Source organism: Dermacentor silvarum, chromosome 11 (genome assembly GCF_013339745.2).
Source record: "Dermacentor silvarum isolate Dsil-2018 chromosome 11, BIME_Dsil_1.4, whole genome shotgun sequence".
Classification (NCBI taxonomy): domain Eukaryota; kingdom Metazoa; phylum Arthropoda; class Arachnida; order Ixodida; family Ixodidae; genus Dermacentor; species Dermacentor silvarum.
Window position 1 is genome coordinate 50771061 of NC_051164.1, and position 17440 is coordinate 50788500.

Consider the following 17440-nt stretch of genomic DNA (forward strand, 5'->3'; position numbering starts at 1 on the left):
TGTTTTTACAGAGCGTGAAAGTGCCCGCGAATACAGGGAAAGTGCCTCGAGCGGCCAGTCGCGTGCCAATTTTTCGTGTATTTGCGGGCTTCTCTCATGTTTGGAAAAACACTTTTATGTATGTAACACGTATTGAGCAACAGAACGTTGTATCGGGAGTGTTTCCTGATGTTCTGCAATTTTCTCATTGACACTTTTCATCTAATTATAATATTTGAGACGTTGAATAATTAAGACTAATGATGTAATTAGGCGGAATGCCAGAAATAATTTGAGTATCTCCAAGCGACGGCAAGCTGGGACATAGCTGCGAATGCCAGCTACGTGGCATTCGCATATTTTTAAATCTTGGTGCAGGATAGCTGGGACACACTATATATATATATATATATATATATATATATATATATATATATATATATACTCGGGGTTTCTGCGAATATTTTACCAATTTAATACAAAAATCACCTGTTGCAGATAGCGCAATTTTAATCTTTATGCTGAATAGCTCGAAGAGGCAGACACGCATGAAAGATCATATTGCCTCATGGACTAATTGCCAAAATTAACAAATTTTAACTAATTACCTTCCGGCAAATAATGCAATTTACAAATTGTAGAGGGGAGTTTGCATGCGGATCCACTTGAAACGAATTCTCAGGATGACACCAATTTTAACGACGCACACACACACGCGTGCCGTTGAAATCTAATACTACGTAAAAGTACCTTAGGACACAGCTGCGCAGCACGGCACCTTTGCCCGCTCGTAACGCCGTCAATGGGCTTTCTACAGCGAAGCTGTTTATGATTACGGTTCCGTGCATTTTGCTTCTACGAGTGCAAGAACTCATGTTCCGAATTTGATGCAAGATCGTTTGATTCTACGCAATAGTTTATACGTCTCATCACTTGTATATGCATTGTGAGCAGATTAGTTGTCAATAGGCACCAGTTTCAAGATCAGTAGACTCCCAGGTAAACAATAAAGGTTTCTCAAAGATCTGCCGCTCTTGACCCGCGTCGGCCATGCCTACGTTCGCACCGCCCTCTCTATGTTGGCGTTCCAAGCGCTTGCGTATCTAGTTTCCTTCCGCTCTCCCGTGGAACCGGTGCCATCAGAACGTCACGAAGATTTTACCTGTGTCTAGTTTCCTCCGGCTCCTAGGGGCGGCGGACCCGTCGTCCACGCGAATGTACATAAAAAAGAAAGCAGAAAGACAAGTTGCCATTCTCCAGTTTGAATTTAACCTCTGTGTTCGTGTGCTAAACAGTTTCGCTGGTCATCCACCTTCACAAAGCGGTATGGCTCAATTTTTCTTTTTTCGGTTGTTGTTTGGTTGTCCGATGTAAATGACGAACAGACTCATTTCGATGACACGCGTTTCACGTGATCGACGCCGGGTGTCTCGACGTCGTGTACACGTTCCAACGGGCTGATGGGCACCGCGCTTGCACATTGCTCGCTAACAGCTAGCGCAAGATTCAGTGGTGAGGAAGAAAGACCGCACGATTACAAAGGCTCGAATATTAGAGGATGAGACGTGTGGTGGGAGAGAGCACTGTAAAAAAAAGAAAGAATACTGGCTCTCCTGTAATGGACCTTTTTCGCGATTGAATGGCGGCCCTTGCGGCGGTCGCCGAAATCACATCTGGTGGGTCGGTTGGTTCGGTGTTCCGTCGGTCGGCAGGTGTTACTGAGACTTTGATGCTGCTCCGAACGCTGAATATATTATTTTAGTGTGCGTTTTTTTTTCTTCTGCGTTGTGAACATTTTTTGTCCGTGAAGTTGACAATATTTCTCGCCGGCGGACTTTATGCGATTTTTCGACATAGGCAAGCAGTGCACTAACGACCTAACTTCTCTGCCGCCGGTTAGCGACAGTGTGATTGACTTGCACTTCGGCGCATCGAATCGGCAACTGCACAAAGGATGGGCATTCAAGGAAGAGAAGTACATTCGCCGCATTGAATGCTGCCTGCATTCATCAGCACTCGTCCGGGTGTGAGCTACAAATGCTGAGAAGCATCTGCCTTTGCTCGATGAAGCCCGGTCATTACAGACAGGTCGCAGCACTTCGTGATGACGGGCAAACTTTTTTTAAAGCTTCCTTCTGTACGCACACGACAGTGCTGATGGCATCCCCATTCGTAGTCGATAAACCCGCGCATTTCGGCTACAGTGCGCACGGACCACGCAGGTATGGCAGCCGGCGCTTCGCGCTCTATAGCTTCACAGAAAAGTGAATGCAGTAAAGCAAAAAAAAAAAAAGCCCTTATTTGTCACAAAGTGGTCGCTGCAAACGCGCGAGTTGGCTGTCGGCTGCCACGCAGACCCGTCAACATTCACGCGGACTTGCCCCTTTTGGCTGCATGCAGCGATGCCGTAGGGAATCTGAAAAATCTTCTATTTCCTGGCTTTTTACTGGAGTTGAAGCATCCCACGGCGGCGCTCTGCTGAGGCATCTCGCCAGCAATTTCAGCATACACGGCAAAGGCACAGTATACCCGACGACTACGCAGCAACAAAGGAACGGGCGATGGAACCAGCCGCACGGACGCACTGGCTCTCCTGGCGACCCACCAAAAAACATGGCGGCCGCGTGCTTCCCGCATTGTATTGCGCGCGCATGCGCAGAGACCCCCCATGAACAAGGTCCATTGAGAGTAGATGTAAGCATGAACTAGCTACCGGCAAAAGCAGATTGGTGCCGCGGCGCAGGCCTAAAGGTTACTGAGCCGAAATGAACCTTTTTTGAGCTGAACCTCGTTGCAAATCTCGTCTCGGCCAAACAACCATCCGGGCACCGTCGGACACTGCCGGCCTGGTCGCCATCTCTCGCCATCTTCAGAAATAAAGGCACCCAAGCCGCTTCGCCGACGGTCGCAGACGGCCGTTCCAAGCAACGCGCGGGCTTGGGATCTTTCTGCGCATGCTCCGAAGATAGCAACCGACGGCGCGCGCGTCGGCTGGCGCAGCGCGACCGGCGTAGCGTGACTGGTCGCAAACGACGCTGGCCCGCGCGCCGATAACGTCGGGCTGTAAACGGGCCTTTGCAGGGAAGAAATGTGATAACAGATAGGCTCGGTATCTCGCTGTTGCCGTTGGCCCCATCTGCAAGCCTATAGTTCCAGGCTTCACCTAGTTGCCCACCGACGTTGTTAATATGGGAAAGGAAACTTCGCACGGCCGGCATCGGAAATGGGTGAGTTAAGAACGCTCTAATTAGTGTTTCGTGTATAGCAGGCGAGCATTGTACCATAAAAAGCCTGATGGTCAAGGCGTCACCCTAAATATATGAGAGATACATATTGCGTTCGACGTCTGGTTATTGCTTGTCAGTCGTAATTGTGGATTCGGCGCGATCGCTGAAAATTTTGAAGCTGTTCGCAGAAAAGTGTGGTTGCGGGCGTCGTGTTGCAATATGTAGTACACGGCGTCTGATTCAAAGTAAAAGTTTAAGAAGTAGTGTACTTTTAAAGCTTTCACCCGCCGTGGTATCTTAGCGGCTGTGGAGTGGCGCTGCTAGGCACGAGGTCTCGGGATTTGAATTCCGGGTTTTGCGTGCCAAAACCATGATTTGACTGTCAGGCGCGCCGTATAGTGGGGGACTCCGGATTAATTTTGACCACCACGGGGTTCTTTAACGTGCCCCTATGCACGGGACAAGGACATTTTTGCATTTCGCCCCCATCGGAATGTAACGGCCGCGGCTGGGATTGGATCCCGCAACCTCATGCTTAGGAGCGCAACACCACAGCCACTAAGCCACTGCGGCGATTGAATGCGTTAAATGTAAAAGCGCACTGCGTCTTAAACTTATATGTTGTACCAGACGCCACGATTTGATTAAATTGTGGTTTTGGCACGTAACACACCGATTCCATTTAAAGGTCAGTGCTTTAAGAACCGGTGGAATATCACCAAACCGCAATGGCAGCGCTGTTCTTGCGGTTTATTATAGCGGTGAGTCCGGCTGTCGGTGAACCCGGCTTAAATAGAAAAACTTTGCGCTCTTGTAAATGTTGCCGCGATAGAAATGTATAAAGTTCCAATATTCCTGAATGTCATCGCACTGCGTCCCTTTGCGGAGATAAAGAAACGTGCATCGTCTAGACCTAAAATATGAATTAACATGGCCTTAACGACCAATGAACTCTTTTATTTCCGCTTAACCCGCAAAGTTGTGGTCGCTGTTTCTCGAGAAAGTTACACGGACTCTGCAGCGGGCGTCACGAACTATACGAACAAAGCGGCAACTTCACCGTCGGGTTTCGGACCACGCAGCCCAAATATTTTTGGTAGGCGTGTGTTCAGGGTTTGCAGACTCGCTTACGTTGGCGTCATCCGAAACGAGACTGCTGAACGCGCTCGATAGCCTCCGAGATTTGCGCGCGCCGGCTGGATTTGCTAAAAAAACCTGCCGGCGCGCTCAACGAAGCTTCCCACAAAAACCGCTAGACCGAGCTCTGGCGCTACAATCGTTCAGCTGTCATGGCACTGATCGTTAGTACTTGGATTTCTCTGGCCTTCATGCTTGCCCTTTCGGACGCTCTTGTGCCTTTGTTCATTACTCTTTACGCACTTTTATCGGGTTAAATTCTGTAGCATGCAATCCCACTTTTCTAAGCGCTGGGGACCACAAGACCTGCGTATATGCATAATCAGTGCTATTTCTTGCGCTTATAAACGCAATCTTTCGTTGCAAATGATAATTTTGCAATGTCTCAAAACCATTTGGAACACGGACCAAAATTAGGCCAGGACCACGTACTACCTGAAATTGCCGTGCTGGCGAAACCGCCATGCATTTGCAGCTCCCGCAGGTACCAGCGCCACAATTATATTAATTATTTCTACAGGACACTCTTTGTCATGCACTGTAAACTAATTTACACCCTTAAGGGTGCATATAAGGGTGTAAATTAGTTTACGGTGTGCACAACGTCACTAACTTGGAAAGTTGCGGTTCTAGCCAAGTCCTCTGTGGGAAAGTATAGAAAGTCTTAACAAGGTGAAAATCAGTTCGCATTGTGCTATGACGTCACGGATTCCCGTGACATCACCGCAAGCCAATTTGGAGTCCTGTTCACAGTTTCCACTGGGCTGCTGGAAGATAAGCGGATCGAATTAGAATGCTGTTTTTCACCGTGTTGGTTGCGCAACAATATGGCGGCCTCCATGACGTCCGTGCTTATCTCTATGTAGATGACACACATTGTAAGATCGTGCCTTCTCAATAGCGGGAAAGAAAGTACACTAATTGTGAGGGAAATGGGGTTCAGGGTATACCTACATTGTTGATATTCTGAAGTACTGCAGCCACCGTGTTAATGGTTCATTAAGACGGAATGGATGCCTATACGATGCCGGAAACAAAGCGCGCTAAAGGACTCTGATACAGATTCAAATTGCTGCGTCAGTTTAGTGTTAATGTTATCCCTAGACAATGCGTGTACAGATGGTTGATACGTTTTTCGTCGTTTATCGTCGTTTTTTTTTTTTTTCTTTTTTGCTGCTGTAGGATTTTGTGTCCGCGCTAGCACGTGTTCGTGCGCTTGCTTCCTTGCGTGCATGCAAGCGTGAGTTCGCGTGTACGTGCCAGCTAGCAAAAAAAAAAAAAAAAAAAAAAAACAAAGGCGCCGCAATCTCGCAGACCACAGAACGCAATGAATTAAGAGGAATTAGAGCGCAGCTGCTGCTGTTTACCTCACGCAAGGCACTCGCCAAATAAACAAGCTTAGTACGTCTCATTAGTCCGCGCTTTAACCTGAAGCCCCGGGACAATCTCGTGTCAGGGAAAGGATTAACAGCAAAGGTCGGTGACCCGTTCGTTGGCCTACGAAGAGCGAAAGGCAGGCGCGCTTCACAAAACGGGAGAAAAAAAAAAAAAAGGGACCGCCGACTCGCGCGCTCTAACGAGGATCCTCGTCAGGGTTGCTGCCGACTCCCGCGGCTTAAATGCCACAACATGATGACCCCCTTTTTTTTTCTTTTTTTTTTCAAGTTCTTTAGGGACCTCTGACACACAACCCGCTAGCTTTGAAAACAAGCAGCGTCACCTCTCGCAGCTGGTGTCTCGATAACAGCGTCGCGACGCGAGCACGGGCGTCGTCTACCGTCAGCCTGCGGCGGGCTTCGCGTTACAAACGCCTTTTCTGCGATCGCGCCCGGTGCAAGTCGAGCCGCCCTCCGTACGGTCACCTGTCCCCCCCCACCGCTTCTCTGTTATTATGTTTGTTTTTTCCTCCCACTGGTCCCGCTGTTTGTCGTCCGCCGCTTGTCGCTGTGGTAACCCGGCGACACTTGGCAAACTGGCTTCCGCTGCCGAGCTAGATCGTGCTTCGATCGCGCTCTCTCCCGCCAGGGCGGGCTTCACTGCTCGGCTCGCGCAAATCTTGGCAACGCGCGGAGGTGGCGAACGACAAAAAAAAAAAAAAAAATGAAAAAAAGATCGATTCGGTGTGGGCCCGACGATGCGGTGGCTGAGTGGCTATGCCGCTCTTCCTAGCTAGAGCAGGAGGTAGCGGGTTCGATTCATATATATAATGTGTATAAGGAATGGCTGTAATATCCTCTTGGAAATTATTGTACAAAATGTTTACTTTGTATATCGCACTACCTATATAATGAACTTTTTTGTGATCCCCATCACATTCGATACATCCGGGTTTGACTGTATATATATATATATATATATATATATATATATATATATATAACAAAAAAGTTCGTTATATAGGTAGTCCGATATATCCGGGTTCGACTACATATATATATATATATATATATATATATTCAGAGCAGCATAGCGAGCAGGGGCGGACACCTGAACGCCATGTGGCTACCAGTATTTCGTTCTAGAGTCTTTCTTGGCTCGCCGAGGCTCTCAGAAGAGTGATTGGTTCAGTAATGCAGAAGCTTGATTTAACAGCGCGGCAAATTTACGTATCAGTCGTTAGTGCAATTTGATTGCTGGGTATCGCAATATGAAAAGCCCTACTTCTTTCTCGCAGTTTTTGGTGCCGTGTTAATAGCCAATTAATGTACACCCGTGAGCAGAAGTATATGGATCAGGTATACTCGCGATCAAGCTGATTTTCTCCTCCGCCTGCGAATGTAAACTCCAAATTGAGGATTGCAACCCGAACATGACGTTGCGAGCTCTTTCCAGTGCAGTCGTAAATTTCAGTTTGCTTGCTGATTACGAAGAAATTCAGTCTTTTTTTTTTTTCGTGGACCCTGTGGTCCGTATGCTTTTGCTCACGGGTTTACGTTCTCGCCACATCAGTCAGCAACCGTACGAATGGAAAGAGGCCCCTAAGATCGAGAAAATCCGGTAGGATCGCGTAGTCCATTCTGGCTAGTTTGTATACTGTGAAATGTGGTGTTTCGGCCTAGCGGTTCGGCGTGCCTCGTTTACTCCGTTGTTCGCCTGCTGAATGCGCCCCGCGAAACTCCCTACTCCGAGGCCAAGAAAAAGGGTGACTCGCGGAACGCGTGTTGCCAAACACCGCCTGGAAGGAGACAGTACACAACTAAAAAAAAAAAAAGAGGTAAAAAAAATAGAAACGAAAGACTGGGACAGACTATATGGTGACCGGGAAAGACGCGCGAAGAATGCGACGCACCTGTCTTCTGGGAGTTCAATGCGCGAGCAGTGCCTGCTGGCCCGTTGCTCCGAGAGCAACAAACGCGAGCACCTTAGCGCCACTTTGAATAAGGTGCGGAATGCGCCGTGAACAACGAGCAAAAATGGCGATAGAAAGCAAAACAGACGAGAGGGGAGGCAAGATCGAAACGCGTATAGAGATATATATATAAATATATAACGGTGCCCGCCGAGATAAACGGGAACCGCATTCCCGGCGCACTGTCGGAGAAAGTGGCGCGCGAGCCACGGGTTTGCTTTCGGAATGTCGTCGCCCCCCCCCCCCCCCCCCTTCTCCTCGAACCAATCTTCTTGGTCGTCCATCTTTATTTGCTGCACTTTCTTTTTTCTCTTTGCTTCTGTCTTTCTTTCTTTAGCCTCACGCGCGCGCGCGCGCGCCTGTATTTGACAACTTCGCCTTCTCGAAGGAAGTTCCTCGCCGCGCTCCGAGACTCGCGGCTGAGATCGCCGCAAATCGATGCGGGGGAAACAGCGGCACGGTTCGTGTCTGTGTTGCGTCGAGCTGAATAAACCGGGCCTGGTTGGGTGGGTACTGCCCGCGGCATCACAACAAAAGGAGGGTGGACGGAAAATGCGACTCCTGTACACTTCCCTCTTACAGACAGGTGTATATATAGATATATACACAGCCGAGGCGAACCGAGAAATTGAACACGAGGTGGGTGAACATCGAAGCGTTTCTTCGAGATCATTTTCTACATCCCGACACACGCTGTATATATACTGCCAAGTGCAGCGACTTGTCGGAGCCGAAGCTGCTGGCCACGTGATGTGTTGTGCAGGAACGCCAGTTGCAGCCCTTTTCTGTATATTTTTTTTTTTTTTCTGAAGCGTAAGAGAACGGATTCCTTCCTGGAAGAGGGTTGGAGAAATTTGGAAAAGCGAGATGGCCGCTGAATGACCGAGTCCGTTAGGGAAGTGAATCTATAGGAAATGTATGTACTCGTAGATAAGTGGCTGCTCTAAATCTGTGATGTCCACTCTTGGTTAGAGAGATATATGTGGGCGGTCATGTTGTTCAGTGGTTAGTGATGTGAACGCGGTGCAGTTTTTTTTTTTTTTTTTCGTGTCGTTGCGATAAATAAGTTAGCTGTAGGAGTCATTCGGTGGGATCATCGGGCACTGTGGAGTGTTCGTACGAGAGTAAATATCGCTCGGACTAAAGTGGACGACAGCTGACTTTCTGTTGCATAATTTCGCATGCAGAGATATAACGTTCTTTTGGATCAGCCATGTTAGAGTACCTTCTTTCTTTCATTCCGATCTTCAAGGGAGAAATGTAGGTAGGAATGGTTGGACCGTGTTCGCCCACTAAAGTCCTGAACACTTCAATCTTGTAAATATATACTACGTGACGTAGAGACTGGTGTTGATGTTTCACAAGACAGAAAAGCTATGCGCACTATAGCCGGGAAAAAAAAAGACAAGATTGAGTTATTTTGCGACACAGTCCTGGTGAAAGAAGAGCGTGAGATTATCTTGTGCTTGCGATACAAAGGAGATGGGCGTGATCATGTTTTGATTTGGTATATCTAGTGGCGCGATTCTGAACTGCTTCTCGGTAATTAATTAGCTACTTCGATGCGGGGACGAGAGAGAGAGAGAGAGATAAATGAGATGCGAAAGGCAGGGAGGTTAACCGGAAGGTAAATATCCAGTTTGCTACCCTACACTGGGGAAGGGGTAAGGGGAGACAGAAAGATAAAGAAGAATGCACACACCTAGAGAGGGACGAAATGACCGACACGTGAGTCAGTTTCGAGTTATTTTGTCGGCTTCTGTTTCACAGTGCTAAATGAAGGTTTCAGCTGCGTTACAGGCGGTGTTTGCTTTTCATATCGCCTTATCGTCATTATCTCTCTATGGTACTTTGATGAGAATTTACCCATCGCTATCGCGATATTCTGCTTCATTAATCTAAACGCAAAAAAGAACGCGGAGGGTATAAACAAATTTGCTTCGTAAACGCGCATCTGAAGATGCAGAAATGCGTTTCTCCTCTGAAACTTCACAAAACCGCAAACATCGAAGCGCAACGTAAGGCGATAAAAGATGACAGGGCATTCACCTAATGGCAGGTCATTGCTCAGTATGCTAAGGCAAATGGCAGTTACTTAGCGCAGCGATTTAAATATGCGGTGCCGAATTTGGAAAGGCCAGCCTGCTGCGTCGGAGCACAAAGCTTCACTTTCGGCATCAAGTCACGTGCTTATAAAGGTATACCGTTTCTAAAAGTAAAGCACGGCCCCCCCAAGTCATTGCCGGAGAGTGCCCGCGAATCCCCGGAAATGTTGTTGCCAGACAGACAACTAAAGAAAAAAAAAGTTGTTTTGGGCACACAGTATTTGCAGTGTACGCCGTTCACTCACCGCTTCACGTAAAAGGGGCTTAAAAGGACCCGATGAAGAGCTGATGTCAAAGACTCAAGACACGTCCTACGTTTTAGAAAGAGAGGAATAAAGAAAATACGACATGCGAACTTTCAGGGTTTCCCAAGGCGTGTTCACTTATAAATAAAACCAAAGAAACGAAATGTAAAAAATGCATTGCAGTGGAACTAGAGACCACTCGATCGAAACCGCACTTATACGGGGGACAAATATATGGACGCAAACAAAAAGCAAGCGTATAAAAAGAAGCCGGGATAGAAATCTCTGCCGCAAATAGCTCGGGCCTTTTCCGGTGCCAATCTATGAGCGGAGCCCTAAACTCTCCTCTCGTTTGGCGCGCACGATTCCCCACACGTTCCTGTTTCGCGCGACGCCGTCCGTTCGTCCCTCCCTTCTCATCTCCCCATTTCCCCCCCCCTCCTCTCCCCTACAACGCATCCCTAGATGAGGAGGCGTACGCCGAATAGCCCGCGGTGGAGAGGAGGTTCTTGTCCGCGAAGCTCGCGTGCTCGTCGTCGAGACCCCCGAACGAAGCCACCGCAGCAGCGTTCCTATACACAAACCCTGTAGCGCCGGCGGTTCGAAGCCGCCTCGCCTCCCCTTTTCGCCCAGCCCGTCATTCCCCGCAACATATCCCTCCCTTCCCATCGGTCCCCGCCATCTTCCCTAGAGCTGCGGACGTTATCCCACACTCGGCGCGTCTTTGTGGGGGGGAAACGACAAAGAACAAACAATGCGGAGTGCGCCCGCACTTCTTCAGAGAGGAACCGCTGGCGTGGTTCTCCCCCGCTTTGTGTTCGCCGAGGAACGACGGGGGATTGAACGGAAAAGCCCGCCGAGAAGGGATGGAAGGGCAGTTGGTGGGGAGACGGGAATTATGCGGCATCTCGCGCCAGTTGCATGCACTACTTGCGTGCGACGCTCGGCTGGGTGGCTGGCCATTGGAGAACGGAAACGGAAATGCGCTGTTGACGCCGTCGCTGATGCACTGGCTATTGTTCCCGCCGGGTTGTTAGCTTCGACAACGCGGGGAAATTTCGCCTATTTCAGGAACGCTTGCTCAGAAAGCGTAGTTGGAAACTAAAATGTGAGATAGAAGTTCGTAATGCGTGAAATGTATGAAGCGTCCGGTTGACTGCCCTACAGGGGTGCGGGGGAGCAGGTTGCATAAAGCTCAGAGAGGGAGAGGAGGTACATGCAGGGGAAATGCCTCGCGGCTAATGGTGGCCGGTTTTGTCATTTAAGGCGTGAACGCACTAACTTCAGTTAACGACTAAGTAGGTGCTCCACTATCTTCTATGTTGGGGAGAAGAATATGGCACAGTGAGCACTTCTCACTAACGATTAATATAAGTGTTCAGTAAAGAAAGAAACGAGAAACAACGAAATTGATGATGTAGCATGCAAGCGCACACACACACAGGAATAACCTGAAGTGGCGTGATGTCAGCCACGATCGTTCGTTTCAGCGGGGCTTTAATAGCACGGCTGGTTAGCATACCAACATTGACGTGCGGTATAACGCCATGCTGTCCTTCTGCAGATCAGATAATAGCGATGACAAGAACGCGTCTACGATTTATTCTTCGGTTTGGCACACGGTAATTCAGAGGCTCTGCCGTTGACTGTAGTCATTGCGCCGTGACTTTTTCTCTGTTCGTATCTTCACGCGCCTATATTTCTACCCAGTTACGTTGAAAAGTATGTTAGGGATTGCGTACCGTCTTTCGGTGACAGCGGTAACACTTTAGTCTTTGTTGTTCACTACGCAGACATAATCTGCCGATGAAGGTCAGTCGGATTTCAAGCGCAGCAACAATAAAGCTGGTAACGTTAGGGTAACAAGAGCAAGGCACTCCAATGGATGCGTGACAACGTGCTTACTTCCTGGTCCCTCAGCAGGATTTCGGCCATGCAAAAAACATGATGACAGGCTCGGAAACACTCACTCGCTTTTCAGCTCCCTACGTCTGCTCCGCCGTCCTCGCCATCTCGGCCTTCATTCGACTATCTCCGTGAGCACGGCCAATTTCCCATCGATACGCACCGCCCGCATACAGAGACTCTTCGATCCCCGAGCATCCCACTTTGCTGCACGCAACTTCTCAGCCGGAATGTAGCCAGCACTGACGAAGAAAGCAAGGCGAAGCTCCCGCGCCCGCCATATACAGGAGGCGGCACTGCCCGGTCGCCTCCGACTGCCTCGCCACTGCGTTTACATTCCTTCCTGCTGGTGTGTTGCGCCGTATACCCGCCGGCCTCTTCCAGATCGCGTGTGGTCTTTGCCAAGGAGATCCTAAGGCCCTCGAAAAAGGATACACGTCGTGCGTGCTTTCGGCTATTGTGTCTAGCGCATTTTGTACCATGAGTAGGCTTCCTTCATATAGTTTAGGCAGGGTGATGCCTAATGTTTATTATTTCTCGGGCGTTTTGAGACGCGCAGTACAGATACTATACAGCAGGTCTCGGTCAATGCGGCTAAAGGTAATAGCTTGCCTTATGGGCCACAGCACCCTTAAACGAATTCACACTGCGCGCACAACAGCGGACAACAGTGGTTTACAATACTGTAGAAAACAAAAGAAAAGTATGCAAGTGGAAATACAGCTTCAAACTGTAAATACAGGCTTCAAGCCTGCGAAACGCCCAACATCGCCATTGTGGTGTCGATCCGGCAAATTCACGCTGTGCATCTCAGTTCCTGGGATCGTTCCAAATACACATTTACACGGATGATTCCACCAATTCCACCAACAGATATATCGGAGCAGTGGTTGTCTCCTTGCAATTTATGTACTCTCACAATACCACGTCCACAGCACCAGAACTTGCGGTTCCTCAAAGTACACTCAATTGTGCGCTCCAGCAGTCACCAAGTCATTGGGCCATTTTGTGCGATTCGAAAGCAGCTCTACAAACTCTGCAATTCGGCTTACGTCATGTGTCACACGAGCAGCTCGTGCACGAAACAAGGCACTTTCCTCACCACGCGCTTCGAGAAAGGACACGACATTGTATTTCAATTTTTACCGAGCCACCGCGTAATTGTAGGCAACGATAGCTCGGCTCATCATAAACAACAGCGTGTGCCTATGCCACTATCGGGTACGGATGCTTAGCGGCAACTTCCATCACTTGCTCGTCACGTCACACTTCTACGATGGAATTCACCAGGTTTCGCTAATTAACGCTTGCACTCTCTCGACCCCAACTTGCGACTTCGCCGGCCACCTGGACTCTATCGTCGCGAAACAGCTTTACTGTGTCGCGTGTTGTTGGGCGTCGCGTATAGAACTGCCTATTAATTCCTAATAGGAATTGGCCGCAAGCAACATTGCGACGTGCAATTCGTGCGGGTGCGATGCGACTCTATGAAAGTGGCAAAATCCGTCATCGCTCAGTCTTATCTCAAGCTGAGGTCAAACGATTAGGTATGTTTTGTCGTAATTATTGAGATCGGCTGTTTTTTTTTTTTTTTTTTTTTTTTTTTTCACGCTGCTAGGACTACATAAACACCGGCGACCCTTAAAACTGGTTTGATTTCCAGTTAGGAGATGGCGCCACAGCATTAGCACTGGTGATGCATTGACGATACGGAACGCTATAAAGGCCTAATCATTCACTGCATAGTTAATCTACTACCCCCTCTCTAGCATGGAACTGGATGACGGTAGCGAGCGAACGTCAAGTATAGACGCCGAGCAGACGCTGTGCCGCAGGTGAACATTTATGAGGGCGTTCGTCCTTATTACTTGCAAATGAGGCTGCGAGGTAACTGCAGGGAAAGCGTACAGGTAAAGCGAAGCCCTGCTGTCGCATGCATGTAAACGCAACTTATGGTTACGGCATCAAAACATTTTTGCGTCAATCAACCAACCATGGAGCATGTAACAGGATGGGAAGCAGACGCTGAGCAGACGACGCGACGCGGAGGAGCACATCTCGAGGGGCATTCGGCTTTCGTATTGGCTAAGAATTTGTGTAGCTTCTACAGTGCTGACAACAGCTTGTGAGATGGAGTATAGAGCAGCTTCTGTGTCATTGCCCATCCTTTGATGCTCAATGACCTGCTTGCTCTACAAGTTAAGCTCAACCTGTCAAATAATAGAGTGCTTTCGGAGGAAAAGATCCTGGGTCCATGGCCTTTGCATTCTTGCATGCAAAAAGGCCGCAAATGCCCTTCGTGCACTTCTTGAAGGCTACTGGACTGTACGAACGCTTCTGGCAGCGTGCATTCCTCTGCGACTGACTCAGGCGAATGACTGACTCTTTATTCTTTTTCTTCTCTCTTCTCCTTATCTATTCTTCCCCCTTTACCCCTCCCCAAGTGTAGGGTAGCCAACCGAGCACGTCCTTTGTTAACCTCTCTACCTTTCCCTCTTCGTTTCTCTCTCTCTTGGCGTGTTGGTCTTCCATAAGGCCGACTAAAGAAGTGCGAACTGGACACAGATAGAAAAAAGTTCACATATACAGAAAAACAATGGCTTGTGTGTGCCTTTTAGCTACCTCTGTCCAGTTCGCACCTTTTAGTCTTAGATAAATTAGCTTTGCTTGGTACTTGGAAAGTGCTGTAGAGTTCGATAACTCTGATGAAGACACTTGCAGACATCTACACTATTCAGTCGGCACTTACTACAGCTACTGCTATTTTCTGTGAGAAAGAATATAATGAAGAAAGCCGGAAGAAAATTACGTCTAAGGCTAATGAGTTTATAGTGTTCAGACTGGTCCAGTACTGTACTTCGAGCATGGAGGATTCAGTAGCGCCAAAGGTTCTCGCTTCGCGGACTGCACTAATTGCGTTAATATATGGCGCTGAAACTGCCTGCAAAAGGTAAAGTGCTTCAAAGGGTGCTCTAATTGGATCTCAATTTAAAGGACATCCCTGGCTGAGAAAGTTGAACCAAGGAGCAGTGAGTGCGTTCTGCTGTTGGCGCGAACGCGAAAGCAAGACAGAGAAAAGATAGGAGAATAAACAACTAAAATGCACGAGAACAATCGCTGGTTTCCTTTTTTTTTAAGAAAGAAACCTGCGCTTTTGGATTTGCACAAAAAGCTCCGTTGCTCTGAAGTGAAGGCTAGTGATGCACCGGTTGTGTTCAGCCGTGCACGTCTTCACGTTTTCAGGAGAGCTCGGGATTCGACAGCAAAAGAAAATATTTGCTGGCCGAGGTTTATCTAGATGTGCCGTAATCGAGAATAAGACATTGTTTGATCGTATTTACTTGATTCCTCGATATCATCTAATCACTTCGTATGGTGGGCAACATATGTACAAGTGATGCAATAAGTGGTGTAGAAAATGTCAAATGTCCCAAGTGCCTTGCTTGTGCGCTTGCAGCGCGTGTGTGTGATCTACATTGGATACGCCCTAGAACAAAGAAGGCCCTCAAAAATGCACCGAATGCTGTGAAATTAAGGGTTGATCAACGTTACGGCTATACCAGATGGCTTTTTATTAAACCCTACAAATTTTTTTTAGAAATCGCCTGTGGCAGATAGCACAGTTCTAGTCACTGAGCTCAATTACTCAGAGGCGGACATTACTTGCACGAGAAATCAAGACATAATCGACTAATTAACGAACATTGGTTAACTACCTTCTTAATTAATCACTTAATGGCACATCTTGCAATTTACGAATTATAGCCGGACAGTTACCAAAGCGTACCCTTTTGGAACTAATTTTAAGGATGGCCCCACTTTCGAAAATTCATTCCGCAAATATTTCACGTAAGACATTGGCGTTCCAGTTAGTTTTGTGCTTCAATGCATAAAATGGCGGCTTTGTTAAAAAAAAACTAATTCGAGCAACAGTGCACTTTTGCCGCAAGTTTTACGGCGCTTATCTCGAAACCCAAGTGATACTTCGCAGTCGTTCCTTGCCAACTCACCGGCTACAATATGTAAATTGCAAAGCGTGTCCTACGGCTCTGGAGGTCGGTTCGCCGTTGCAAGATGTTCTACGGCACTGGAGGTCGGTTCGCCATCGGTATATATGCCGCTAGCGCGGACGTGTCTTAACCGGAAGTGGACAGTGTTTTGCGAAGCGCGTTGGCGACGAGGAATGTCACGTGACATTTGGAGCAGCACTCGGTGAGGAGGAGAGTAGTGAAGGAAGGAATGAAACCAGCGAGGGCCGTGTTTCGATCATCAAACGCGTGTAACTCCGCTATTACGGCACCATTTCGAAAAATTCTCGCGGCTACGTGTTCGTTGTAGACTCGTGCACAACTGCAACATCACAACTAAATTTCAACCTCTGGGTGGTTTAGGGGCCCTTAAAAAAAAAAGGGGGGGGGGGGTATTTGTGATTATCGCACAATTTTTTGGTGTCAGCCGCAGCTCTGCATTTTGGACAGTGCATTTTGCTCGAAGTCGCGTGTTTTCAGCAACATCAGACAGTCTTCGGTGATACATTAAACAAATATGGGCTATACCGCAGTGATGTTTCGCACTACAATTGTACTTGCAAGAAAATGGCAATACATAACTGACCGTGCCTGAATTGACAATTATTATCGACAAACTATTGTAAATAAAGCGACAACATTGAACGCCAACGATGAAGGGACCAGCAGGGCATTGAAAGAAGATTATCGACTGCCGCTTTCGCACCCAATAGCACATTCTGAAGAGGAAGCTATTTCAATCATATTGGCAATAAGTTTCAGTTAGCATTGGAATCTCGCAAATAAAATCAGCCTTTGTTCCTGATATTCCTGAAAGGCGTAGTCACACATATTAACCAGTGAGCCATAGCGGCCTCCGGCCGTCATTTAAATATATTATTTCTCTCTCTCTCTCTCTCTCTCTCCGCCCTTAATTTAATCTTACTTGTATTCTCTTTAGCGGCCCGAAGACGTAAATTAAGACAGGGTGGATAGTTTTTTTTTTTTTTTTGGTGACAAGATAACGTATGAACACATTGGAAGCAGTACGTATTGAAAAGCAAGAAAAATAAGTACTAAAACTCATTGACACATATCGAGATATACTCACCGTTATTGAGTACTGAATCAAGTACTGATCTCTCCCACAAGCAGAACGATGACGCTTAGCAGTTCGAAAGTTTTGAAACACTTTTTTTATTTAGTATAAAGCCTCTGTTAAAATTCCGGTAAGTGGTGATATCGACACCATCTTGTACACACATCATGGGACAGAGCTAAATTCGCTGACGCCGAGTAGCAACTATTTATCATGCAGACACACTCGTTCTTCGTAACCTTGCCCGGACACGCATGAAGTATCAATTCGAAAGCTTCGCGTTGGACCGCGATGTGGTCACCACGAAAAACTGTGGTCATAGTGGTCACAGTGGTGACCATAGTGGTCACCGCTGGACCACTAAGTGGTTCAGCGCGAAGCTTTCGA

At 47.8% G+C, this 17440-nt stretch overlaps 1 protein-coding gene across 3 annotated transcripts in view; it reads left to right on the top strand.

Annotated features, from left to right (window-relative positions):
- Positions 1-17440, top strand: part of LOC119433001 (pikachurin) — a 192347-nt gene that overhangs the window by 71038 nt on the left and 103869 nt on the right. Inside the window, exon 1 of one of the 3 annotated variants that reach the window (XM_037700155.2) lies at positions 3103-3206. The exons of the other annotated variants lie outside the window; for them this stretch is intronic. Coding sequence (XP_037556083.1) covers positions 3203-3206 — 4 coding nt within the window. The 5' untranslated portion in view covers positions 3103-3202. Of the gene's footprint in view, positions 1-3102; positions 3207-17440 lie in introns of those variants that run through there. 3 annotated transcript variants of the gene reach the window in all.